At 46.5% G+C, this 27928-nt stretch overlaps 1 protein-coding gene across 1 annotated transcript; it reads right to left on the reverse strand.

Annotated features, from left to right (window-relative positions):
- Window positions 1–1432: 1432 nt before the first annotated feature.
- On the reverse strand, window positions 1433–26276 carry FANCG (FA complementation group G). Its single transcript, XM_075262397.1, has 15 exons — window positions 26198–26276; window positions 23422–23582; window positions 23026–23116; window positions 22465–22599; window positions 22089–22264; window positions 19757–19913; window positions 19551–19681; window positions 15653–15799; window positions 13155–13315; window positions 12508–12574; window positions 9129–9433; window positions 5465–5505; window positions 3943–4083; window positions 2719–2851; window positions 1433–1979 (listed from the first exon to the last, which is right to left on the reverse strand). The coding sequence occupies exons 2-15, from the start codon at window positions 23509–23511 to the stop codon at window positions 1835–1837; spliced, it is 1920 nt and encodes a 639-aa protein (XP_075118498.1). The 5' UTR covers window positions 23512–23582; window positions 26198–26276; the 3' UTR covers window positions 1433–1834.
- Window positions 26277–27928: the final 1652 nt, after the last annotated feature.

A 27928-nucleotide genomic window follows, 5' to 3' on the forward strand; every position in this document is an offset into this window, starting at 1 on the left:
AGTCCAGGACAAGCTGTCCTGGACTGGTTTAGCACCAAGCGGTGGATTGGGGAGGCCGCTGGAGCAGAGAGCAGGTCCTCTCCCTGCCTGTGAACGCCACTAAGCCACGCCCCCATCGCTCCGCCCCCTCCTCCCGGGGTGGGGGGGCAGCTTTCTGTTGTCCACCTCGGGCGGATAAAAGCAGGTTCACCCCTGCCCTAAGGTACTACTTCCTGGGCCGACACTTAAAGCTGGTCACTGATCACTCCCCTCTGACATGGATGTGCCGCGCCAAGGAGTGAAACATGGAAGCTTGATAGTAATGAAGAAGCAGATTGGAGTAGTAGTTCAGGGATTTCTAAGAATCCATATAAGACATCAGAGCGTGCTTGGAGTCGCATGGCGATCGTCTCCAACTGAACACAACGACCAAGGACAGAAGAGCAAGAACATGGAGGGAGAATACATAGTGTAGAATTGTTCGTCACCTACATTGACTCATTTCTGAATCCCTTGTTCCGGTTTATGTCTATCTTTAGTACAGATATATAGAAATTCTCATTCATATGTTGCAGCCTCCATTGGTCTGTGCTGGGTATCGCAGCTTTGCCACTTTCACTCGAACAGTACAAAGCCCCAATCCCCTGCACATCCATACAGCGAATTTTTGATGGTGATGGTTACGGGGGATAAAGTGTTTAATCCACTTTAGTGTGGTTAGGGTAATCTGTGGGGCTCCTTGGTTTGAAAGCTGCAAGCTCAATACTAATGTCATTGCTTATGGGCCTCCCTTAAGGCTCCTGGTGCGACTGCACCCCCTCAAGTTACGCCCCTGCAGATAATGCAGCGCTCAACCAAGTGCCGCAGCCTCCTAAACCAGCTGAACAGAATTGGAGCTAAAGTCAGAGCCCAACCCACCTGGTATTGATGGCCTGTCACTTCGGATGGGATTATATCCATTTTCGTCGCAGAACTTATACAGTACACTGAGTGATGGATTCAATACTTTGTCTGACAGCAACATTAGCAGAAGTGTTTATGAGGAGCTTGATGGAGCGGGATCTGTAAGGACAGACATAAGATGGAGTGGTAGCCATGGATCTCGCGTTTCCCCTGGATCTAGGTGTAGAAGATGTCTAGAGAATACTTCCTCCTGCTATAAGTAATGGCCGCTCTTCACAGTTTACGTTCCTAAGTTTCTTAACATTCCGGCTATAATGGTATCCAGACACGTGTAAATCTGACCCATTCTTATTTACCCAGTGACTGTAGTTTCTTACAGTGAGTAGCACAGACCCCTCTCCTATCCTGGACTTCAGGCTGAATGCTTGTGCTGGCACTGACTATACAGGACTAGGACAGAACAGTTGTGTCTGCATCTAGTTTATATTATTATTTATATATTTAACATAAAAATACTGTATATTTCTTATTCCTTACTATTGGAGAGTATTACAGTAGTTCTGTTCTTCTCCACAAGGGGGCAGTATTCTAGTAATTTTCCCACAGAGGGCAATACTATAGAAGGTAGGGTCTTGTACATGAGGCACAATATTATACTATTACTATAATATAAAGTATTATATACAATGCCCATTGTTAATAGTCCATGAAAACAGTGACAATGTCATGAAGAATCTTATATAAACTGATCGTCTAGCACAGAGGTGTGACTGAAGCCTTCAGGGCCCTAATGCATATTCTGTACCAGTCCAACCCTCATCCCGTAACATCATCTATAATCCGGCCATCCTCATATAGGAGTCTTCGAGCCCCCTGTCAGGTACCAGGTTCTGAAACTACCAATAAAATTGTTCCAATGAACCGCTAACAAGAATCTGTAATGAAATAAAATTCATGTCTTCAGAGCCTCAGCCGTGATGCCAGGAGTGGTCACCTTGTTCTCTTCACTCCGTACATAATCCTCTAATTCTTTCATCAGAGATGTGTCCATGGACTCTCCTTTCTGCCTGACCACAGACACGTAGAGTGGCAGATCCCTGCGGAGAAAGCACAAGTGGCCAAATTATTAGACTGAGGTTCTGAGATCTAGAATGTTCTATTTCTGCTAAAAAAATAAATAAATAAAAAAAAAGGTGCTGCATGTGTTTTTTTTCTAAAAAGATTTATTTTGGGCAGCAGATATAAAGCTCAGCGGGTGTTCCCTGCATATAAAGCTGCAGGTCCAAAGTTCTGTGGGTGTTCCCAGTTTGTGGAGCTGCAGGTACACTGAGTTTTTGGTCAGGTAACTGACTCAAATTCCTCCTCCTAAAAACGCCTCACCATAGGACTGGATGGTGAGGCGTTTTTTTTGGAGGAGGAATTTGAGTCAGTTTCCTGACCAAAAAAACTCAGTGTAAAAGCAGCCTAAGAGCTCTGTGTTTGGTGCATAAGGGGCTGCAGGTTAAGAGCTCAATGGGTATTCCTGCTGAGCTGCATGTCTCATAGATTGTAAGCTCTTGCGAGCAGGGCCCTCAGTCCTATTGTGTGAAATGACTTTCTTTGTAATGCATCTTTCTGTCTGTATTTGAATCCTACAAATTGTACAGCGCTGCGGAATATGTTGGCGCTATATAAATAAAATGTATTATTAATGTTCTATTGTATGATGTATATCTTGGCCCTTATCATGGACCCATTTCCTTTGCCTAGTTGGCACGCTGCCTGGCACTGACTACAACAAATGAAAGCAAAGCAAAATATATTACTACTGTGACATGATATACAGGTGACACTAACCCTTTAATAACCTCCCACTGTTGATGTAAGCTTTCCTTCTGTCTCTGGAACCTCCTCCACTGACTTACAGCTTCTTTCTTCCGTCCCCGTCTCCACAGAGCATCCAATAGACACGAGGTCATGCCTGGAAAGGCTAAGATGGAAAATAAGATGTTGTCATTATGGCGTGTCACAGCAAATCTTACACATGGTTGTTACTTTAACTCCTTAAAGGGATTCCCCATCTTTTACTTTCATCTTATATGTATTCCAGTTTTTTAATATACCTGACGGCTAAGGCCCCACATTGCGGAAACGCAGCTTGTTTTGTTGCAGGTTTTTGAGCCACAGCCAAGAATGGCTACAAAAGGAATGGGAAATACATAAGAAGTTCTTATACTTCTGCCTTCTGCTGAATCCACTCTTGGCTTTGAGGTAAAAAACTGCAGCAAAATCTGCAACATAAAATGCTGCATTTCCGCAATGTGGGGCCTCGGCCTAGCTATCAGCACTCTGATTTCCTGATACAGAGCTCCAAATCCTCATGGCTTGATTGTGGATCCTTATGGCAGCTACTAGTAGGCAGCTGGACGCTGATATGTATGGGACTGGAATGGTTTGACGGACTGGCATGTAGTGATACAAAGCCAGTAGTCGAACTAAAAGTTCAAGATGGAGGTAACCAAAGGAAAACTGAGTAGTTAAAAAAATGGGCTGAGGTCAGGAACCTGGTGTGGAACTACAGAGAACAGCAGAACAAATCCCAGGGTCTAGGTAACCGACAGAGCTAGGTTATAGACAGGCAATATAGAGAGATATCATAGAGGCAGGGCAGAATTGTTGATCGGGCACTAAATGAATGGGAAAGCTGGGTAACATAACCTGATGACCACATCATACGTAATGAACAATAGAGGAGGCCCACCTGCAAATCAATAGAGCACAGCACTGAAGGAGTGCAGGGCAGTCAGTGGTACACAGCACCCTCTAGTGGCATAGTGTGTCTGCCACAAGTAGTACTGAAGCACATAGAGATGTTCATGAGAGAAAAGTTAGGTGGCACTATCACTAAGATACTGAGCCTCAAATCTGAGCTATAATACATAGTATACAACACAGGCAGGTATCAGTGTGGCTCCACCACTAGTTCTCAGGATTTGTCCGGTACTGTAGGCCTGAGAGTAATAAAGGCCAGTACAGTAAATCTTCCCAGGGCATGATACATAGACTCCTCCGCCCTCTTACCTGGAGCAGTCTGCAGGCCAAGCTGTGCGTTCACCAAAGCCTTCACGTCATCCCCCATATGCAGGAACTGCTGGCCTCTCCTCAGGAAGGCGGCTGCTTTCAGGATCCCATAAGCTTTACACTCTGTGATGTCTACGGACCCTGGAGAGACATCCGAACAGCAATTTTATATAAAATGTTGTATTTTGTTGTTTTTTTTCTCAATAAAGCTCAATTATTGTATAGTGAGAAATTCCTATTATTATTCTGTACTGCGGAATACATTGGCCATATATACATTTTTTTTTTTTTATTAACATGGAGGAAACTCTTCATGGCAGAAAACAGGCACACAAGGCATGGAAAAACTGCAAATGTCTGCCAGGGTTTTGCCCAAAAATTGCAGCCAAGGGGGCGTGGTGTGGGCGGGGCCACATGTAAATGGTGCCTGTAATCTCTACTCGCTATGAGCTGGCATAGATTTAAGCGCTGGAGCACGTTCCCCCCGTGGCCGAGCCTGGTCATACATCGGATGCATTCTCCGCTGGTGATAGGTTACCTCCTGAGAGTTCTTGTGCAAATACATTTTCCATCTGGTGATAGGGCCGGGCAGTGATGTCTGCTAGACGCTGCAGAGTATTGAGCGCGGTTACTTTATGTCTGACATGAATCAATAACCTGATCTGCTGGGAGACTGGAGACTGAACTTCATGTCCCAAAATACAGAATGTTCTAGTGAATATTTCTATCATCGCCAGGACATCATAAATTGTTGTGTACTGAGAAACATGGTGGAGGATCAGAGAGAGACACAGGAGAACCAGGGGAGGGGGCGCTACTGAGCACTAACAATGCCAAGGATACCGGGAGCTCTTGGTACAGAAGTATACAAAGTGCAGGGTCTTTACTGTAAGCTCAATAAGGCAGGGGTCTTAAAGGGGTTTTCCTCTAATGATATGAAGGGTGAAGATAAGTGTCTAGCTGCTGGGTGTCTGACTGCTAGAATGGTCCTTGTGAACACGTGCTATCACCACTCTGTTCACTTTGATGGAATAGTGATCTCCAGAAATCTTATAGAAGTGAATAGAGCACACATACAGTATGTACTGGTCTTATGATCACTAGCGCTCCCAGTGGTCAGACCCCCAATAATCAGGCATGGGGAAACTGATCTGGTAAAACCAGATCTCACCAAATTTATCAGCATATGCCAGTGATCTGCCGATAAATCTCTCATAGACTCAGAGGTGTAACTTGAAGCGACAGCAAAATCTGTTATGGAGCCCCAACCTACCTTGTACCATTTAGGATAGCGGTATATTATGTGGCAGAGGGACCCTCGTCGTCCTCTCAGAGTCAAGGGCCCGGTAGAGGTCGCTACCTTTGCACTCCCAAAAGCTACACCCCTGCACAGCGTCCCATACACCTTAGAGAAAACTTGGTTGACTCTGCAGATTTTGTCAGGACCAGCTTGGTATCTGATGTGTATGGGGGATAAAGTATATAACAACATTCCTATAGATTTACCGCTCGGCGCACTCACCAGGATCTCCGTACTGGACTTTGGTCAACAAGTTAATGCACCTGAAAATATAAAGATACATATTACTAAATAAGATATCACACATGATATATTACAGGACTGATACCCACGTTATCCGCAGTCACATGACTGGGTGAACTATAGGCTCCGCCTATTGAAGGGAGGCCCAATTAGAGAGTAGAACATCGTCTACAATTGTGAGGCTATTAATAATGTTAATGGCCCCCATCCTGAAGCCAAACACACTCAGGGCCCCTCCTATAGGCAATGGATGGGGCTTGTATATTAAAAGGGAACCTGTCACCAGGTTTGGGGCGATCCCCATATCCTAGGCTTATTACTGGCATATTAAAAGTTAAAACTCCTTGATAGAGCGACAAATGACACACAGATTATCAGATTTGGGGCCCCAAACATGGTGAAAGGTTCCCATTACTTGCTTAAATCAGCTAGAAAAAAAAAAAAAGCCAATAAGCGGCAGAGGTGTCAATGGATTTACAGCAGTTTTTCGATCTGGCATTGCTTATACCCGGCTCCACATTCATCTACAGGGCTGGACAGAGAAGAGATACCGGGAGATCTACTGAGTATATCTGTGTGTGGATGGAGACTGCCATCTAGTGCTCAGGATTAATAACTACACATAGGTTTCATTACTAGCTCTGCATCTTATACATCCACTAGCTAATTGATAATCCAAAAGTTAGAAATACTGATACATTATACAGTATATCACAGCTCATGTCAGGAGTTATTACTAGGTAATGTACAGTCTTGTTTGAGGGGCTTTTAAGCAACTATATACAGCAGTGTGTGACTGGCTGTGGATAAAGCTGACAGAGGGGGGAGGCTGTGGATATAGTGGATGGGAGGGAGGCTGTGGATAAAGCTGACAGAGGGGGGAGGCTGTGGATATAGTGGATGGGGGGAGGCTGTGGATATAGTGGATGGGGGGAGGCTGTGGATATAGTGGATGGGGGGAGGCTGTGGATATAGTGGATGGGGGGAGGCTGTGGATATAGTGGATGGGGGGAGGCTGTGGATATAGTGGATGGGGGGAGGCTGTGGATATAGTGGATGGGGGGAGGCTGTGGATATAGTGGATGGGGGGAGGCTGTGGATATAGTGGATGGGGGGAGGCTGTGGATATAGTGGATGGGGGGAGGCTGTGGATATAGTGGATGGGGGGAGGCTGTGGATATAGTGGATGGGGGGAGGCTGTGGATATAGTGGATGGGAGGGAGGCTGTAGATATAGTGGATGGGAGGGAGGCTGTGGATATAGTGGATGGGAGGGAGGCTGTGGATATAGTGGATGGGGGGAGGCTGTGGATATAGTGGATGGGGGGAGGCTGTGGATATAGTGGATGGGGGGAGGCTGTGGATATAGTGGATGGGGGGAGGCTGTGGATATAGTGGATGGGAGGGAGGCTGTAGATATAGTGGATGGGAGGGAGGCTGTGGATATAGTGGATGGGGGGAGGCTGTGGATATAGTGGATGGGAGGGAGGCTGTAGATATAGTGGATGGGAGGGAGGCTGTGGATATAGTGGATGGGGGGGAGGCTGTGGATATAGTGGATGGGGGGAGGCTGTGGATATAGTGGATGGGGGGAGGCTGTGGATATAGTGGATGGGGGGAGGCTGTGGATATAGTGGATGGGAGGGAGGCTGTGGATATAGTGGATGGGGGGAGGCTGTGGATATAGTGTATGGGAGGGAGGCTGTGGATATAGTGTATGGGAGGGAGGCTGTGGATATAGTGGATGGGGGGAGGCTGTGGATAAAGCTGACAGAGGGGGGAGGCTGTGGATATAGTGGACGGGAGGGGGAGGAAGCAGTGGATATAGTGGATGGGGGGGAGGCTGTGGATATAGTGTATGGGGGGGGCTGTGGATATAGTGTATGGGGGGGCTGTGGATATAGTTTTCATGGATGTTTAATGGGTAAAAATCAGGTTCTTTGGCTTGGAAAATATATCTTGTAACTGTACTGAAAAATGGTTACGGATCATATCCAGAGAGTTGTGTTCAATGACTGCAGCTTAGACTGGTCCTCTGTTATATGCGGTGTACCCCAGGGTTCAGATCTCACAGATCAGCAGTACTATATACTCCGAGAAAGCTGAGTGTGCTGAACACCGCGCTCTGTCAGCTTTCTAGCAGTATTTTTTATTAATGCGGTATTATTTATTAATGATATAGAAAAGGGATTATTAGCACAGAGTCTATTTTGGCAGATGACACCAAGCTATGCAGTACAGTCTATAGAGAATGTATATAGGTTACAAGCAGACTGGGTGTTTGTGTATCCACATGGCAAATGAGGTTCAATGTGGATAAAAGTAAAATTCTGCATCTAGATAAAAACAATCTGCATGTGCCATACTGAATGTCCTATGGAGAGTCACTGGTGGAGAAGGACCTGTGTGTACTTGTAGAATAACATACAGCACAATGTCAGTCAGCTGCATCTAAAGCCCGCAGGATACGGTCTTGTTTTAAAAAGGATATGGACAGGAGAGGGATGTAATACCATCAGTTATGAGGAGGGACTAAAGGAGTTAAATCTGTTTAGCTCGGAGAAGAGATGTTTAAGGCAGAGAATAGCTAAACCTGTATAACTATAGAAATGGTCCATACAACAAATATGGGGAAAAGTTGTTCCATGTATAATCCTCTAGAAAGGCAGGATGGCGCTCCCTCCAATTGGACAAAAAAAGGTTTAAATTTCAAGACTGACAAAACTTCTTCACTATAAGGACTGTGCATCTGTGGAATAGCCTACCCTAGGAGCTGGTCCTATACTGTAAGGACAGTGAATCTGTGGAGTAGCCTACCCTAGGAGCTGGTCCTATACTGTAAGGGCAGTGAATCTGTGGAGTAGCCTACCCTAGGAGCTGGTCCTATGCTGTAAGGACAGTGAATCTGTGGAATAGCCTACCCTAGGAGCTGGTCCTATACTGTAAGGACAGTGAATCTGTGGAATAGCCTACCCAGGAACTGGTCACAGCAGACAGCTTCAAAAGAGGATTAGATGCCTTTTTAGATCAAAATAACATTGATGGTTATGGAAATGTATAGACTGTCATGATTTTTCCCATCCTCTGGTTGAACTGGATAGTTGATGGACACAAGTCTTAGGGAGCGTTCACACTACCATCTGTGTCTGACAGGTAGTGTCCGCTCAAAATCTGTCACGGACATTAGGAGCGGACACTAGCTGTGTCCGTGACACCTGTCATTTATGTAAATGGGCATCGGGTGCGTTCTTTTGCACTCCGTGCCCTTCCTTCCCTGTCCGCATGTAAAGATGTCCGACTTCTCAAGCGGACAGAAAAACCCTACATGTCGGGTTTTTCTGTCCGCTTCAGAAGTCGGACATCTTTACATGTGGACAGGAAAGGAAGGGCACGGAGTGCAAAAGAACGCACCCGATGCCCATTTACATAAATGACAGGTGTCACGGACACAGCTAGTGTCCGCTCCTAATGTCCGTGACAGATTTTGAGCGGACACTACCTGTCAGACACAGACGGTAGTGTGAACGCCCCCTTATTCCAACCATACTAACTATGTAACTATATGATCAGCCCCTATGTGGTATATCCCTATGTACATCGTCACAATTAATGATGTATACACAGTTAGGGTACAGGCAGAATACCTTGTGAAGTCAGTGATGGATTCCCTCTGATCTCCCAGCATGCCCTGGGCGTCTCCCTGCAGTAGATGAGCTGCGGACGCCCACAGGACACAGTTCAGCTGCTCTCTCATAGACTCCGCCTTCTCGTGGTCACTCCGGAGGGTGTCTATACTGATAACACCGGCGGTGAGAGGACCGAGTCTGTCCAGCAGATCCGAGCACACAGTGATGGCGTCCTGAAATCTCTGATTCTCCAGAAGAGCAGCTGCAGCTTCTAGATAAATGATGGGAATCCTGGGCAGAGGAGCGGGGCTGGAGCCCGAGACCTGAGAGGAAACAATCAGCAATGTATAATCTCATATGGACCATCCAGTATCTAATGTCACAGAATATCCCCTTTTAATAGAAGGCCCTGCGTTTTTTCTGAGCCTAAGCCAGGAGTGGATTGATCAGAAGGGAGACGTATAAGAAGCTTCCTATATATTTCCCATTACTTCTGTAGCCGTTTTTAGCTTTGGTTGAAATAAACCGCATGAAAATCTGCAACAAAAACGCTGCATTTCTGCAACTGGGGGCCTCAGCCTTACGCCTCCTGCATACAAATGGCATGGATGTGGTTTTCACTGACCTATATGTTAAAAGTGAATTGACAGGGCCGCAAATGCAGACAAATATAGGGTATGTATAGGACAGATATAGGGTATGTATAGGACAGATATAGGGTATGTATAGGACAGATATAGGGTATGTATAGGACAGATATAGGGTATGTATAGGACAGATATAGGGTATGTATAGGACAGATATAGGGTATGTATAGGACAGATAAAGGGTATGTATAGGACAGATATAGGGTATGTATAGGACAGATATAGGGTATGTATAGGACAGATATAGGGGATGTATAGGACAGATATAGGGGATGTATAGGACAGATAAAGGGTATGTATAGGACAGATATAGGGTATGTATAGGACAGATATAGGGTATGTATAGGACAGATATAGGGGATGTATAGGACAGATATAGGATCTGCTCCATAATTTTCAGCTCTTCAATTAGGCACAGATGCACAACCACAAAAAATGGCTGTATATAAAGGTCCTTAGATATGTACAGGTCTGTACTTTTATCCACAGTTGTAGATAAAAAGTCTGATCATGTGCATTACAGGTTAGCAACTCCATGTGCCTCATAGTAATAGCAGTTAACCCAATCATGTCCCTCATATTAACCCTTGTGCTTTACATAAGGGACACTGATATGTGAGACATATGGAGGTAATAAGTAAATATTTCATTATATAGGTCCCTTATTAGTACCCCCATATGTCTCACATATTAGTAACCCTTATATGGGCATACCTCCCAACTTATGAAGAGCAGAAAGAGGGATAAAATTTGTGGCATGCGTAGCATGCCATGGCAGATTTAGCTCTGCCCACTTTATGTTGACTCCGCCCATTGTCGTTCATTTTTCATGTGCCCGCACTCAGTATAATCCTCCTACAGTCACCCATAAATTATATGCCCCCCCTCGATCTCTCCCCCAGTTTCATATAACCCCTTCATCTGCCCCCAGTTTCATGCCCCCCCTCCATCTGCCCCCAGTTTCATGTCCCCCCATCACTGCCCACAGTTTCACGTTCCCCCATCTCTGCCCCCAGTTTCATGTCCCCCCATCACTGCCCAGTTTTATGTCCCCCATCTCTTCCCCCAGATTTATGTCCCCCCCATCCATCTCTTCCCCCAGATTCATGTCCCCCCATCCATCTCTGCCCCCAGATTCATGTCCCCCATCTCTTCCCCCAGATTCATGTCCCCCCATCCATCTCTGCCCCCAGATTCATGTCCCCCCATCCATCTCTGCCCCCAGATTCATGTCCCCCCCATCCATCTCTGCCCCAGATTCATGTCCCCCCATCCATCTCTACCCCAGATTCATGTCCCTCCATCCATCTCTGCCCCAGATTCATGTCCCCCCCATCCATCTCTGCCCCAGATTCATGTCCCCCCATCCATCTCTGCCCCCAGATTCATGTCCCCCATCCATCTCTGCCCCCAGATTCATGTCCCCCATCCATCTCTGCCCCCAGATTCATGTCCCTCCATCCATCTCTGCCCCCAGATTCATGTCCCCCCATCCATCTCTGCCCCCAGATTCATGTCCCTCCATCCATCTCTGCCCCCAGATTCATGTCCCCCCATCCATCTCTGCCCCCAGATTCATGTCTCCTCCATCTCTGCCCCCAGATTCATGTCTCCTCCATCTCTGCCCCCAGATTCATGTCCCCCCATCCATCTCTGCCCCCAGATTCATGTCCCCCCATCCATCTCTGCCCCCAGATTCATGTCCCCCCATCCATCTCTGCCCCCAGATTCATGTCCCCTCCATCTCTGCCCCCAGATTCATGTCCCCCCATCCATCTCTGCCCCCAGATTCATGTCCCCCCATCCATCTCTGCCCCCAGATTCATGTCCCCCCATCCATCTCTGCCCCAGATTCATGTCCCCCCATCCATCTCTGCCCCAGATTCATGTCCCCCCATCCATCTCTGCCCCAGATTCATGCCGTTCTCCCCCCTTCATCTGCTCACAGTTTCATGGTCCCCCTTCATTATGTTCCCCTCAATGTTAAACACAAAAAAAACAATGATACTCACCTTCCAACGCTCCTCCGCCGCTCTCTCCGCAGTGTCACTAACAGAATTGTAGGCGTGATGTGACGTCATCACATCGTGCCTACACATGCAGAAGCCGGAGCGCAGCGGTAAGGCAGGAGCTGAACTGTGACAGCTCCTGCTTTACTCGCTTATGTGTTCAACTCATCGGCGTCCTCAGTACGCCGTTCAGTTGCAACCGGGACATACCTCCCGCCGACTGGGACCGGAATTCGGGACGGTTGGGAGGTATGTATGGGGCACACAGGGGTTAATGTGAGGGATATGATGGGGTTAACTGCTATTTATGTCAGGCACATGTAGTTACTAAAGTTAAATTAATAACCCCAAATGCCTGACACTAATAAGAATAGTCAGTAATCCCAGCATGTACCTGGTGTTGTTTTTACTTTCACTTTGCTCAGCGGAGCTTCCTCTCCTCCTCTCCTATTCAGGGCTGCAGACCCAGGAGCTCCTCACATGTAGCAGCAGGTCCAGGGAGCCCATATGCTGTACAGTGAGAGGCTCACCTCTGATTGGTGGCAGGGAGAGCAGGGGGCATGTCCTATACTTCAGCTCTAGCAGAGCACTGAAGGGACGCTCTCTCAATTTAATGCATGAAGGTTGCGGGCTGGCTGCAGTGCCAGCAAACTATGCCTCCCGTGCCACTCTTGGCAGGTGTGCCAGGGGTTGTCGATCCGTTATAGAGTGATCTGTAGCCCCTTCCCCCATATCACTTACCTGTCTCGGAGACTCATCCTGCAGAGCGCTCATCAGGTCTAGGTAATGCCCCACGGCTTGTTCTATGCTGGAAGAAGACAAAACAGCAAACCCATCACTGTCCAGATCTCCTATGTGGTTAATCAGGGACACAAAGAATAGGCCACTGTTCAGATCTGGGCTCTTTACTTGGGAAGGTAGCCCTAAACTACATTCAAGATACCTATGTACCAAACATAGGAGCTACTGATGGACCCTCCTAAATGGGTAAAGACGCCCCAGACGTAGGGAGCAGGAACGGGAGGAATCAGGTTGGTGGGGAGAGAATCTGACATTTAATTTCTCATAGTCCCTTGTTGTAACATGCGCCCATACTCATGGTGATCTGATCATGAAGAGGTCATCAGCTAATCCCCATCATGACCGAGCATGCATGTGTTGTCAATGAGCAGAGGGGAACAAGCTGCTGGCAGCCATCTCTGGTAGTAACTTACCTCCCCTTGAATCAAAAGAATTGTGCAATGAAATCTGACAAGTCAGATCTTTATTTCCCTGTATCAGTTGTCAGGGAAAGGTCAGAGGCATAAAGGGCCTTAAGAAACGCTCATATCCCCCGCACGTCTATGATCAGCGAGGCTTATGAACACAGGATTAACCCCGGATCTTACCGTCTGTTCTGCAGGCAGCGCCTCGCCAGGAGATATTTCACCTCACAGGAGCTTGGTGTGTGGAGGAAACGGTTTAGGACCTGAGAGGAGACGATAAGCTCAGTTCTAAGTGGAAATGGCGTCTTTCTGGAGGAATCGTCCGGGCTGGGATTTTCTAAGGCCTGGAAATTAACAAATGACACTGGAACATTAATCTGCTTACACACCAGGGAATAGAAAATGCAAACAGCAGGAACTGGGGTAACTAAGGCTGGCCATACACATTAGATGGACGTCCGCTCATGCAGATGACAATACCACCCAGGTGAATGTGCCAGTGTCAGGAGAGGGCTTGGTCGGGAGGGATACCGTTCAGGAGGGAAGCTGAAGGACTTCTAGATGTTGCACATTTTGTGCATCAGGAGGGGCCCTAGTGGTAACATATGTCCCCCAAATCAGACACCAATGACTTATCTAAACCATACAACATGGAGCGCTGTCGCCATCCTCCATCAGTCCCAGAGAGAACGAACAGAGCACCAATGTGTGTGTGTGACCTATCAGTCAGTGTACATGGGAGTCCTAGGTGTGGGATTCCTAATGATCAGCAAGTTATCAAATGGATGGATCATAACTCTTTTAAGGCCAAAAAAGAGGGTGATCATCCCTCTCCTATCTATCAAGAGTGCAATAAATGTTTGGCTTGGACATAGTCTTCTATCTGCTGCAATAGATCCTGCTTGACAGCTTCACCATAAAAGGACTATCAATATGGAGTTGATAAGATAAGATCGGACTCCTCAATGTTAAAGGTACTCTCCTTTATGGTGAACTCATTGTTCCATTTATTAATGCATCGTCCATAGAAGCCAGACATCAAGAATTCAGACAGATTGACAGAAAAAATGGATTGCAATTGGACATTTTGGCCCAGACGGGCCTTCCTCATCTCTATATAGGTCAGAAAGATCATGCCTCTGCTTAAACCCACTGAGAACCAATGGTGATGGAGAAACGGTTATATAATATATGGAAAACTGAACGGACCGCATGTCTCATGTTATAGGATATCCTACTGTTATAAAACTGCCCCTTCTGAATGTGGCAACTACTTGACTAATCCATCTCTCCACAGGACGGATTTTATGGGACTTTTATGTAATTAATCCCTACAATGATTCTTGTTTTGTACGGTTATCTCTCTCAAATGCAAATAAAAACACTAAAAAAATATACAAGTTAGTGGTTCAATATCAACTATACCAGTCATGTTTGAGACCGACACAGAGCCTGTAAGTGACATGTACACAGGCTGTGATCAAACAGCGTGGGCAGCACATGGATGACATGCGTGTGCTGTCTGTGACTCCACGGCCCTACTCATTAAGGTCAGTCAGACCTCAAAACAGACAGGAATAGGACCTGAGTTGTGTGTTAGTATCAGTGTGTTAGTCCTGAAAAATACGGCTGGCATCCGGCTAATGCACGAGGCCTTAATATCCAGATATTGTCCAGATTGTTGCTTGTGAACTAGATCCATGACTCATTGCTTATCCCGTAACTGCTCATATTACACTGGAATATGTAGTGTAAGGTGTATATACACTTGACCATCACCGATACAAATCTATATACACAATTATTTATCTATAGTATCTGTATGCTGTTCTGTCATAAAAGTAAATGTTTGTTTTGTTTGAGGGGCCAGTGGTGTTATTATAGGAAGGGTCTTCATTGATGAAATTGTTATGTTTTATATTGCATACACCCAATGGTTTAGATTCAGTCTGTGGTGCCCCTTTGTGGTGGTTATATAGTGAGGATACAGGGCTAGTTAGTGCTGCCACTAGCTGGCTGTGCAGAAAACTGCAGCTGGCCCCATTCACTTGTATGACGCAATTGCAATTCTCTGCATGGTCAGGGTGCCCGTTGTGCTGGAAGGGGTGCATGACTATGACCTCACTGATTATAAAGTGTTGGTATACCCTAGTGAGGATAAATGGGAAAATCCCTTTAAATAGCACATTAAAGGGCCCAATTTGATATTTGCTATGCATCCCCCTTACCTCTGTGCACATTGTTGTAGACCGCAGTTGTTTCACTAGGAGAATGCTGACAGGGTAGAAGTGACTATCCGGAAAAATCCAAACTTGTGGCAGAAATTTGTGGTGGACCTCAGGTTTTTGTCGTAGTTTTCAATATTGAACTGGTACAGGTTCGCTCTACTAGCCCAATCCCATAGGGCTGATTCGCCTGCTGTATTTTTGGCACCATTGTATCCAGTGCCAAAATTATAATTAGAATGACCATGACACTTTTTGTCGGCTACATGGTTTCAAAACCATGCGCACTGCATCGGTTTTCCGTTGCGGCAAGCTGCGCGGTATGTTCACACGCAGAATCTATTTCCGCCATGTAAATGTACCCTAAGGTGACAGCACTTACCTACACCGATACATTGTAACAAACCTTCAACAATGACAAAGAGAAAAGTTTAGTTAGAGGTGAAAAATATTTACTGTATTCAGCAGGGCGATAGCCTCCAGTTCAGACTCTGTGTCTCCCATGTCATGATAAAGGACAGCACTGTGGTATAATGCAGACAGGCACCGGAAATCCGTCCTCAGAGCCAGCTTCCAGTACTGCAGGGACACCTGAGGCTTCACCTAAAGGAGACATCACAATGTCAATACTGAAATATCCCAGAAGATCCGGAATACTCCTTATGGTTTATCCAAGGTCACTCCAAGCACCCGCACCCAGACAGGTAAAGGGGTCCGGACCTTCATCAATCTGCGCTCCGTAAGTAACAATCCAGTCTTGGGGTAACTGTGAGACTTCAGCAGTATGGGCCTCAACCCCTGTAGACCGGCAATTGTTACACCCCTGGCACAGACCTAGATCTCTGATAACAGGCTCCAGTGTATGACTACATTTAACCCTACAGCAGCGTACATCATCTGATGGCAACTAGATTAAAAAATATACATACCATGAAGATGAATGAGTGTTACTCCTCATGTACACGCTGTGGTAGCCATTTATAAAAAAGTGTATAAGTAGGATATAATTGTTGGATAATGCAGAGCTGTCAAGGTCCAGGGTCAGGTTTGGGTATGAAAAAAGTTATCAAAATCGCACTTCTAAATAATATGTTGAATAAATATATTATTAATTTTATATTATATTAGATGCAGAGCTTAGTACACATTTAACTTCATAGGAATTTAGGAAGGTTTAGAAATGTTACATAGATAGAATAGATAGATAGATAGATAGATAGATAGATAGATAGATAGATAGATAGATAGATAGATAGATAGATAGATGTTCAGTTCTATCAATTTAAGGCCTTCCAAAGTTTTCTTTCATTTCTGGGCCAGTTGTTGTAAATTCTAATAAGACGCTTCTGTCTCTTCCTGCTCAGGGGCATTGATGTCTCTTTGTTTTGGTCTGTTACCCATTTGCTTTATAGGAGCTTTGCAGGTTGGTCGGAGCCTTTGGCACATCTAATCTCAGCTATAATGAGACATGCGTGGATACTCCAGATTTATCATCCTGTATCAGCCACTGGCGTATGGTCTGACCACTTGTCTAACTATTAGTAATCTGTAATCCTACTAATTTACAATACTGCTCTCATGTGCCAGGGTATATGCACTAAGATTAATGATAACCTATAGGTATCCCCCAAAAGAAATATACACAAATACCCACAACAAAAACAGAAACATAGTAGCAATATATTCATTCATATTGTAAGAATCAAGCCAATTGAAACCAATAAAATTCATGTGAAGGACGGAGAGTTGTGGCCTACATCATAAACACCAATACAACTAGCAATAAATAATATGACATATAGATAACACTAAGACTGGCAGCCGCAATAAGTTACTAAGGTGTAAAGTGCTAAAGTACAAAAACTAACCAGGCAGAGTTGATGCAGGAGCGAGAGCCACGACCTCCGACCTTTAGCCCCCAATGTGTGTTTCGCTCCGCAGCCTCCTCTGACAGTTGCAGGGGGGACGTGCATTTGGGCTGAAGGCCGGAGGCCATGTTTGCCGCTCCTGCATCAACTCTGCCCGGTTAGTTTTTGTACTTTAGCACTTTACACCTTAGTAACTTAATGCAGCCAGAAGTGTTAGTGTTATTTATATGTAATAATACACTCAGTGGCCAAGAGTCACGGGAAGGCGTCTCCCAATGCCGGTTGTGTCGGATGTGACACTCAAACAATTTGACGCAATATGGCCTATAGCACTAGTGTAGCCAGGATATCTGAGCAGTCTGATGGCAGCATGTTGTGAGTTAAATGACTTTGAACGTGGGATGATAATTGGTGCAAGACACATGGGGCATAGCATTTTGGAAATTACCCGGGAATTCGGGTTTCCGAGATCAACAGTGTCTAGGGTGGACCTGTGAAGCTATCACAGAGACAACGTTGGCAGCCGCTTAAACCAGCGCACCAGTAGACCATGAGTGTTTGATGTACCGACGCCACGTCACCACCGCAGAGTTGTACATGACTCTCGAAGGTCTACTGTGGGTCAAATCAGCGCCAATTCGAATGTTGGGGTGCCAGTATCCCATTTCCACTAGACCTGTATGCCAAAAATTGCACCGTATAGGTTTCAACAGTCGACGCCCGACCCGTGTCCCTTTGCTGACACCGCAACACAGAGCTCGAAGACTGGCATGAGTCCGTGACCATTGTCATTGGACCATGGAACAGTGGTGGCATGTGGCATGGTCTGATGAATCACGGTTCCTGTTGTACAGAGCCAATGGGCATGTAAGAGTGTAGCATATGCCCCATGAAGCCATGGATCCTGCATGCCAACAGGGACGTGTCCAGGCAGAAGGTGACTCCATCATGGTCTGGGCAGTGTTCACATGGTTGCAATTGGGCCCCATTGTCTGGGTGCAGGGATCAATGACCTGGTGCTCGATGCATGCAACTTATGGCAGACCAACTGCACCCCTTTCTTGTGTTGGAGTTCCCTGATGGGGATGCTGTGTACCAACAGGACAATGCAACATGTCATCACTCGTTGGTGGCACGGGACTGGCTTAATGAACACACCAGTGACCTCACGACCCTTGATTGGCCTGCCCGCTCGCCCAACCTCAACCCCATAGAGCATTTATAGGATGCTGTGGATACCAGTGTCTGCTCCATGGACCCAGTGCCAACTACACAGGACCAATTGTGGGCTGCAGTGCAGACTGCATGGATCAATATCCCTCCAGAACTCTTCCAACACCTCGTGGAGTCCATGCCTCGTCGTCTTGCTGCGGTTATCAGGGCTCACGAAGGGCGACCCACTATTCACGGCCCATCCGGTACCATCTCATGACTTTTAGCCACTCAGTGCATATATTTCTAGTTGTAGTGTTGTTTATGGTGCAGGTCATGACCCTCCGTCCTTCATAGGAATTTCATTGGCTTAGTTTTTACATTATGAATTAATAAATTATTACATTTTTTTACATTTTTGTGGTGGTTATTTGTGTCTATTTCTTTGAGGAGACACATATAGATTATTATTAGTAAATCGGGGCACTGTTTCTGGAAGTTATTGGGTTGGTCTGAGCCATCTTACTCAATTCTGTCCCACTTTACACCACTATAAATGAGAATTTATCAGAACCTTCGGTCTTTTATAAGGGAACTGAAGGCGGAGTGTGGAAAAACAGAGGAGTCTTTGGCTTACCAATTCCATAGCCCTGTTATAATGAAATATTCTGCAACTTACTCGTTTCCCTTGTGCCTTCATTTCTCACAATTTTCATCATCTCGGCTTTCTATTCACGATGTAGCACATTCCTGTTCACCTTCCAGTGCAAAAACCTGTCCTGACTTAGTGCTGCTCACAGGGGAAATCCTTGTATAGCCAGGCGCAGCAAAAACAAGTCTCTTGTCCTGGACTTGTCCATAACTAGCACATCACCGGTGTAAGCAGGACTAGGTCAGGACACGTTTTATGATTCTGGGTGTAATACAGAATGTTTCCATTCAGTGACAGCAAGCAAAGATTTTTTTTTTTTTAGATGTAGATTGTGAGCCCCATATAGGGATCACAACGTACATTTTTTCCTACCCATATGTTTTTGTAGAATGGGATGAAATCCAAGCAAACACAGGGAGAACATACAAACTCCTTGCAGATGTTGTTCCCCGTGGGATTCGTACCCAGGACTCATGCGCTGCAAGGCTGCAGTGATCCCCCGTGTTGCCCCTGGCAAGCAAAGATCTTGACAGCCATGGAATATTGTAATGCAATATATAATATAAGATAATTGTTCATTAAATAACGTATAAGCTTTATGCACAGATGACCGAACGGACTCTCACACATGTGGCCTGGTGATGTAATGTAGGGCCATCACTATCCACGATTACTACCTTACCATCTTGTAGAAGGAGCAGCCCAGACACGTGTAGATCTCCGCCAAAACTTTACTAGAGCACAGACCACTGGCCGCTTCCTGGAGGAAACCCACCGCCCGGGGAAAATCTAATGCATTCATGGCAGTAACACCTGAAAGAGGGCAAGTCACAAGTCAAGAAGCCCCAAATATCGGGCCAAAGAGAAGACAACAGGGGCAGAAATTACCTAGAAGAAGAGAGGCAGCGTTGTAGAGAATGTCTTTGACATGGCTGGTGGTCTGCACTGTGAGGAGGGTCTCCGTCTCCTCTGGTGACACTTTCCAGGCTTTGATCAGTGCTAACAAGTCATGTTCTGTATGAGAACTGTTACAGAGGTCTGGGGTCTAGAAACAAGAGAAAGTACTTATAGACACATGTATGAAGGGAGAGTCATTAACTGGTGCTACACAATATAGAGGAATGGTTCTAATTAGAGATGAGCGAACACTGTTCGGATCAGCCGATCCGAACAGCACGCTCCCATAGAAATTAATGGAAGCACCTGGCACGGCGCCCGGCCGCCGGCAAAGTCAGCGTCACAGGTGCTTCCATTAATTTCTATGGGAGCGTGCTGTTCGGATCGGCTGATCCGAACAGTGTTCGCTCATCTCTAGTCCTAATGCCTAAACTTGCAGTTACCCAATATACACCCCTTCCCCAATAAATGAGGGGTGGGTCATTTCCAGGAAGCGATCGCCTTAACACAGCGAAGCCTACTACCATGAGCACACATACAACAGAGAATGAGGACTAGTCCAAAAATACTCTGCAGGAACATCAGTGATGCCGTGTCCATCCCATGGAGTTGTAGAAGTAGAAGGCTGCTTTCACATCATGTTTTTCACGTCAGTTTAACTAATTAGTTAAACAGATCCGTCATTTTAATCAAAAAACTGATGCAAACTGATGTCAATTCACTCATCAAAAAAACTGATCCGTTAATGGATGTGCATCAGTTTTTTGCTAAAAAAAAAAAAAAAAAAAAAAAAAAAAAATCGGATCAGTTTTTTAAGTTTACCTTGTGAAACACTAATTAAAGTTTGTTGATAGAAGATGACGGATGTGGGTTTGGCATTTACCGTATAGGAAAAATATTTTTATAGATTTGTAGAGCGGGTGTTTTCAGACACAGGGATACCTAATGTATACGGGTTTCACAGTATTTAAGTACTTTTATATGTGTTCTAGGGAAAGGGGGGGGGGTCATTAGAATTTTTATTTCTTTAAATTTTATTTTTATTTTTTTTTACTTTTTATTATTTTCTGCATTTATTAGACCCCCTAAGGGTCTTGAACCCCAGGGAGCCTGGTCACTAATGCAATGCAGTATAATGCTAATGCATTGCAAACATCCAGCATTTCTATTGCAGGCTACGTAGAGTAGCCTATAATAGAAAGTATAGAATGACAGGCTGGAGAGACTGCATAAGGTTCCCGGCTGTCATAGAAACGGGACGCAGGACCCAGGTAAAATGGTGGCACTTTGACTGTTGCATGGTGTCACTGGGGGCAGCTATGCGAAGCACATGTGTGTGTGTGTGTGTGTGGGGGGGGGGGTAGAGGAGCTGTCCCCCAAGTACTACAAGTCATAGCACAAGTAACAAAAGAAATTGTACTGTGACTTGTGCTTGGGGGACAGCTCCTCTGCTACCCCCCACATGTGCTTCACCTAGTACCATTAGGTGTAGCCCATGTAGGGGAGGAGCAGCCACGTGCGCTGCCCATAATGGCTGCTACCCCTTCCCCCACCCCTGGTCCCACCACTAGAGATTCTGCCATTATGATCCACCCTCCCTTATCTTTTCCCAGCAGGAATCACTCATTCATCCCCTACCTCCCACTGCTCACTTGTCCCAGCTCCTGAAAGAGGTGGGGGAGGGGCAGCAGACCTGGTTCAGGGACTAGCAGCAGATAAAAGAAACAATACCATGGAAAATGTAGAGTAATTCCTGCTGGGACAAGGTAAGGGAGCGGCAGACATTACTCCCTAAGGGGATCACAATGACAGAATCTTTAGTGCTGGCACCAGGGAAGGGAGGAGAGGAAAGAGGAGGAGGAGGAGGAGTTCGTGTTTACCTTTTGAAAAGTTCCTCTCCTTCTCCTCATTCATCTTCTGACCATGCACAAAGGGCAGAGTTGTAGTTAATGGGAGCGGGCTCGCTCTTCAGAGGAATAAACGGACGGTATAACAGGATGCATTAGCAGATGTCTGGCAGCCGTTCACATAGAGAAGTGAAGGAGAATGAGAACGGTCCGTCACGGATCTGCTGTGGGTAAAGGACAGAAAAGCGTAGTAGTACACGCTTTTCTGTCCGTTCGAAATAACGGAGGGGGACATTTTCAAATCACAACGGAGTATATTTTTTTTCTTGGAGTCAATGGGTCCACTGACTGACACGTTTTTATAAGGTAAACAGCTATAAAAACATGTCAGTCAGGCGGACCTACATAACGTGATGTGAAAGCACCCTAAGACCCCCTACAAGAACATGCAGCAACAAGACCCTCAAGTAACTTACGAGTAAGGAGAACAAATCCACAGCCTCATGCACGCGACCGCCTGATAGCAAAAGGGCGCCATGCAGGCCTGCCAGTCTGCTCAGGGCACAGGTCATCTCGTAGGAATGGTCAGCTGCAAGAATCTTCTCCCAGCGTCTGGAGCTGACTGTGTCCTCCTGTCCCAAGGCGTCCACCACTGCATGGAGATAAGATACAGCACGTCTTATTACCCATGGGCCATAATACAAGGGGCACTGAGTGTCTGGTGCAAATGTGACTCTTCCTGGAATGGAGCCAATGACTTTACCATGTTTACCAAAAATCATCATCTGCAAGATATTTTACTAAACCAGCGGCCCTACCCCCATGGAGGATAATAGAAGGACCATTCCTCACCTCTGCTCAGGGCGTCCTCCACCTGCACTGAATGCTCAGCAAGGAATCCATCAGCTGTGATATTACTGTGAATGATCACCATGTTATACAGGACAGTCAGCTCCAGGGGGAGGGTGGGGGTAGCGGGGGGTAACCCTGAAATTATATACACAGGAAGTAGGCAAATATTAAAGCCAATAACCACAGAAAAGTGTGAACAAGAAATGCAAGGACGCATTGCTGAGGCTGCAATACAATTTTTTTTGCACTGGCCGTCTGCTAGCACCAAGACCATGGCTGCAAATCCCTACTGTATATAAGGAGACATGAAGGAGGGTCTTGGTGCTTTTGCAACTTCTTAAAGACAAGAAAACTAACTACTATGTAACAGCGCAGATACATGGCATTAAATAATGTCGTAAGGTGTTACCTGCAGTCCTATGTAACATCACACAGTGACTGTAGGCTGGTAAAAGGGAGAAGACGGGGCTGTGACAACCAGGAAGTGTAGCTGTCAGACATGGCACATTGATATGGAGTGACATCATAACCCACACTGCCAGCAGGAGATGTAGCCCCTACCTTGTATTTTCTGGAGGAGGTGAAATAAGTCGGAATGACACTGCTGCCTCCGCTGCTTCATGATGTGACCGTCTGAGCAGGTTTCTGAATCCTAACAAAATACAAAAAAAAAAAAAAAACATATGTGCCAGGCCGCATTACATTAGAAAAGGAAGGTGGAGGGGTCAGCAGGGGCCCGGTGTGTCTACGAAACAGGGGTGAATGTGACTCAATGACAACTATGTAGCTCCTGTAACTACTTCAAGAGCTCCACTAGAAGAGAAGGAAGAAGCGGCCGACAATGACCCACAGCACTCCATTCACTGGTGTATATTGGGGTGAACGCTGTAACACACTGCAGCACCAGGCATTATACATAGCAAGCATAGCATCAGTACAGCAGTCTCCCAGCGTTACCTTCCATGTCCTTATGATATTGTTGTTCTCCTGCGTCCACCATGTCCTGCAGTCCTCCTCGCCCGTCTCACCGTCCACTTCCATCTCCATCTCTCACCTTGCGGGACACTTCTCTTCAGTAGTTGGCGGGGTGCAGAAGAGCCTCATGTTTATCAGCATAACTAGGAAAAGACAATGTCTATTAACTGCAGATTTACAGAGAAGTCCATTAATCCGGCATCAGAAACCCTGCCTGGTATGGAACAGTCCGCAATGGACGCCTTCCATCTGCCATATTAAAGAGAGACGAAAGAGGAATAGACATAGGGGTGAATGTGGCGAGGTCACAATGACGCCTATATAGGCAAATTTACACTTTGAAATAATTCCTGTGTATATCAAGGCTCTTAAGGAGAGCGGCAGACAGCACCGGCCACCTCAATATTGCTGCTGCCTGACATATATAGTCTTACTGACGCCAATGACAGACGGACAGTAAGGAGGCTGCGGGTGGCATGGACTAGCCCAATGGGGCAGAGTGCTGGGCCAGTTTGAAAGTGAGATTGCTTTGGAGCGGGTAATATTACAAGTCTGTAATGTGACTGCTGATGTGGGGTAAGAGGCGGACTGTCTATGGGTGCAAGTGGTTGGTCTGCGTATCTGTCTGGGGATTAGAAGCCCCTAGGTGGGGTGAATACACAACAGACACCCTAGGCCAAGTATAGCCAGGTGATAAGGTGCAGTGTGGGATACATACAATACATATATTAGACTGTTTGTGCCACAGTTCAGTATAGGCTATCTGACCATTGTAGTAACAACCTGCACATTTATGAATTATCTGTTAAATAATACTGTACAACTTGCTATTTTCGGGAAGGTTTTCCCAGATTACCCTAACCTAAGCCATGGAAAATGTATTACCGATCTCAGCCCAGTGTCAGAAGGGCGTTCCTGACAGTCTAGCTGGGCTGTTAGGAACACCATCCGACAGTACTTGTCCATAGCCCTGTACTGTCAGAGGGGACGTTCCTCACCGCCCAGCCATGACACTAAGGGCTCGTTCACATCTGCGCCCGGTCTCCGTTCTGCAGGTTTCCGTTTCCTGCAAAAAACAGAGGCAGGAGACGGAAACCTGCAGGAGTCTCTCTCACCCATTCATTTGAATGGGTTTGAAAGATGTCTGGCAGTGAGCGGTGGTGAACGTTTTATGCTCTCCGCCGCAAAACTGTTTTTTTTTAAATCGGACATAGAATCGGACATGCAGTACTCTGTGTCCGATTTTAAAAAAACCATTTCGCGGCGGAGATCATAAAACGCTCACCAGCACTCACGGCCGGACCCGGTCTGTGGTTTCCATCTTCTTGCATGCAGAAGACGGAAACCACAGAACGGAGACCCCATCGCTAGTGTGAACCTAGCATAAGCCATGAAGAACGCCCCAGCAGTGCTAGTCTATGGACGAGTCCAGACAGGGGGGCTGTTCCTCACAGTCCAGCGAAACTGTCCGGAACGCCCTTCTGACAGTGGGCAGAAACCGGCGCCATTATAACGGGACTGATATCTCCAGCCTCGGGGTAAGGCAACAATGCGCTGAGAGTTTTTAGGCTAGGAATGGTGTTCTGCAACTTCACTAATAATGAATGCAGCAATTCTGTGACCCTGATGGCGCCGCAACCACAACCGCTAGTTGCGTCTAACCAATAGATGTTGCAGCAATCTCCTGGACACAATGCGATTTTATTCATCTTCACTGCATTAAAGGGGCTCTATCATCAAAATTATGCCCTATGAACCACACATAAAAGGCCCCTCCCCCGTTTAAACTAATACCCTAAATACCAATATGCAAATTATACTTACAGTGCACGGTGGGCGGTTCGTGCACTGGTGGACGTCATCTTCGGTCCCGCCTTCCTCTGGGGTCTTCTTCCAGCGACGTCCTCCTGGGCTCTTTTTTCCATGCCTTCATCTTCTTTTCTTCCTTTTGTCAATGGAAGTTCATGACCGTACTGCGCATGCGCAGTACACTCGTATAGTTCTAAGGGGAATTGAGCATACTTGGTTCCCCTTAGAGTTACGACAAAAATGGTGTCTGAGGGAGCGCTACTGCGCACACGCGAGATTTAAACACAACCCGCAGGAAGAAAAGAAGATGAAGGTGCGGAAGAAAGAGCCCAGGAAGACGTCGCTGGAAAAAGACACCAGAGGAAGGCGGGACTGAAGATGGCGTCCACCAGTGCACGAACCGCCCACCGTGCACGGTAAGTATCATTTGCATATTGGTATTTAGGGTATTCGTTTAAAACGGGGGGGGGGGGGGGGGGCGCTTATAAAATACCATTAGCGGTGCCTGAATAGTCTTCAGGAATATGTGGGGCTCATAGGGCATCGTTTTGATGATAGAGCCCCTTTAACAACTGGGAAATCTATTCCTCTGGTGTATCAGAGGACCAGAAAACACAACCCAAGAACAGCAGAGACCAATGGGCACCACAGTCTATGCTGGGATCTGTCAGGCGTATTTTTGTTTTTTTACAATTGTAACGTGCGCTGGCTGGATGTAAAAGTTGGATTTGCAGTGCTTTTTTTTGTGTGGTGTGAACACGGCCTAATTATACCTCAGTAATGGAGTTCAGGGCGATGATGTCTGGTTGTGCAGAAGTCGCAGCCACAGTCCCCATGTAGCCCCAGCCATAATATCAGGCAGGTGGGGGTGAATAGGATGCACAGACGTGACATTATTTGGCCCTTACTCTACAGTTCACTCCTGTCCTCCATGTTGTCCCCCCGGTACCTGCAGTCTCTATGAGGAGACATCCCTCTCTGCTGCTGCAGCCGCCACTTCCAGGACAACATTCCCTCCGGTTCTCCTATTGGCTGGACGCAGCTACCGCAGGGGGAGCCGGGAGTTGTAGTTAATCGCCGAGGTGTGGACTACAAGCCCCGACATGCACTGCGATGGCTGCCTGTAATAGACAGTGTTATGGTTGTAAAGCTGTGAAGAAGCTGAAGGCGGACTGAGGGGAGGGAAGGAGACTGAAGGACACGGCAGAGGCCGGAGAGAGACTAAAGACAGGGCTATGGCGAGAAGAGAAGAGCTGGCGGTCTGAAGGTGTGCAGGTCACATGATCTAGAGGTCACATGACCGGACTGAACAGGACAGCTCACAGGCTTAAAGGGGCTGTATCAGCAAAATCACAGTCCGGGCACCGTTCATTTTCAGGCACCGTAAATGTTATATTAAACTACCCCCCCCCCCCCCCCCCCGTTTTAAAATAATAACCTAAAACAGAATGTGATCTACTTACCGAACGTGCACGCTGGGCGGGCATTCTGGGTGTGTCTTCTTCTTCATCCCCGCCTCTTCTTCCTCCGACGTCCTCCGGTCCCGTCCTCCTCCGGCGCTCGCGAACTGACATTGCTTAAAAAAATGGCCTGGGCGCATGCGGCTTCTACTACGGCTACTGCACATGCGCCCAGGCCATTTTTTTTAAGCAAAGTCAGTTCGCGAGAGCCAGAGGAGGACGGGACCCGAGGACATCGGAGGAAGAGGAGGCGTGGATGAAGAAGACGACACACCCTTAATGCTCGCCCAGCGTGCACGTTCGGTAAGTAGATCACATTCTGTTTTAGGGCTTTATTTTAAAACGGGGGGGGGGGGGGGTAGTTTAATATAACTTTTACGTGCCTGAATAGCCTCACGCATATGTGGGGCTCTATCAGCATGATTTTGCTGATAGAGCCCCTTTAAGACTTTTCCTAAATACATTGCTTTATCAAAACTGCTTTGTCTGGCCGCTATCTTAATTTATTCACTTCATTGTTGACACTCCGTTTCTATGGCCACTGGGCTTATCTGCTCATTTGTCAAGTGATGTAGCTGCCTGCTCTCAGGGGGAGAGGGAGGGGCTGGGAGAAGTTCAGAGCTGTTTGAGAAGCTCTGCTACTTAAATGACACAGATAGGGGAGGTGAGAGCTCTTATCAGCTGGTTTAATTGAATTTGGCTGATAAGGGCTGAGATAGGGAGTCGTTACCTCTGTATGTAATGCAAACTGACTCAAATCTAGCTCTGCCACATCAGCTTCACACTGTGGTAATTCAAGTGAAACCCCGCCCACCTATGTGCCGGGAGGACACTTTTACAAACCCATTCAAAGTGAATGGATTTTAAAACTGACCACCAGATTTCCGTCCCCTGTCCAGTTTCGCCGGGGCTGAAAACAGAAAACCAGTGGAATGCACAAACCGGAGAACAAGCACAAGTGTCGCTGGGTTCACATCTGCTCCCCGGTCTCCCCTTTCAATTTCCGTCTTCTGCCGACAGAAGACGGAAGCCTGACAGACCGTGTCTGGCTGTGAGTGCCAGTAAGCGTTTTTTGTTTGTTTTTTTTTAAATGTAGATTGTGAGCCCCATATAGGGATCACAATGTACATTTTTTTTTTTTAAGTATGTTTTTTTTGTACAATGGGAGGAAACCCATGCAAACACGGGGAGAACATACAAACTCCTTGTAGATGTTGTTC

Source organism: Leptodactylus fuscus, chromosome 1 (assembly GCF_031893055.1).
Source record: "Leptodactylus fuscus isolate aLepFus1 chromosome 1, aLepFus1.hap2, whole genome shotgun sequence".
Classification (NCBI taxonomy): domain Eukaryota; kingdom Metazoa; phylum Chordata; class Amphibia; order Anura; family Leptodactylidae; genus Leptodactylus; species Leptodactylus fuscus.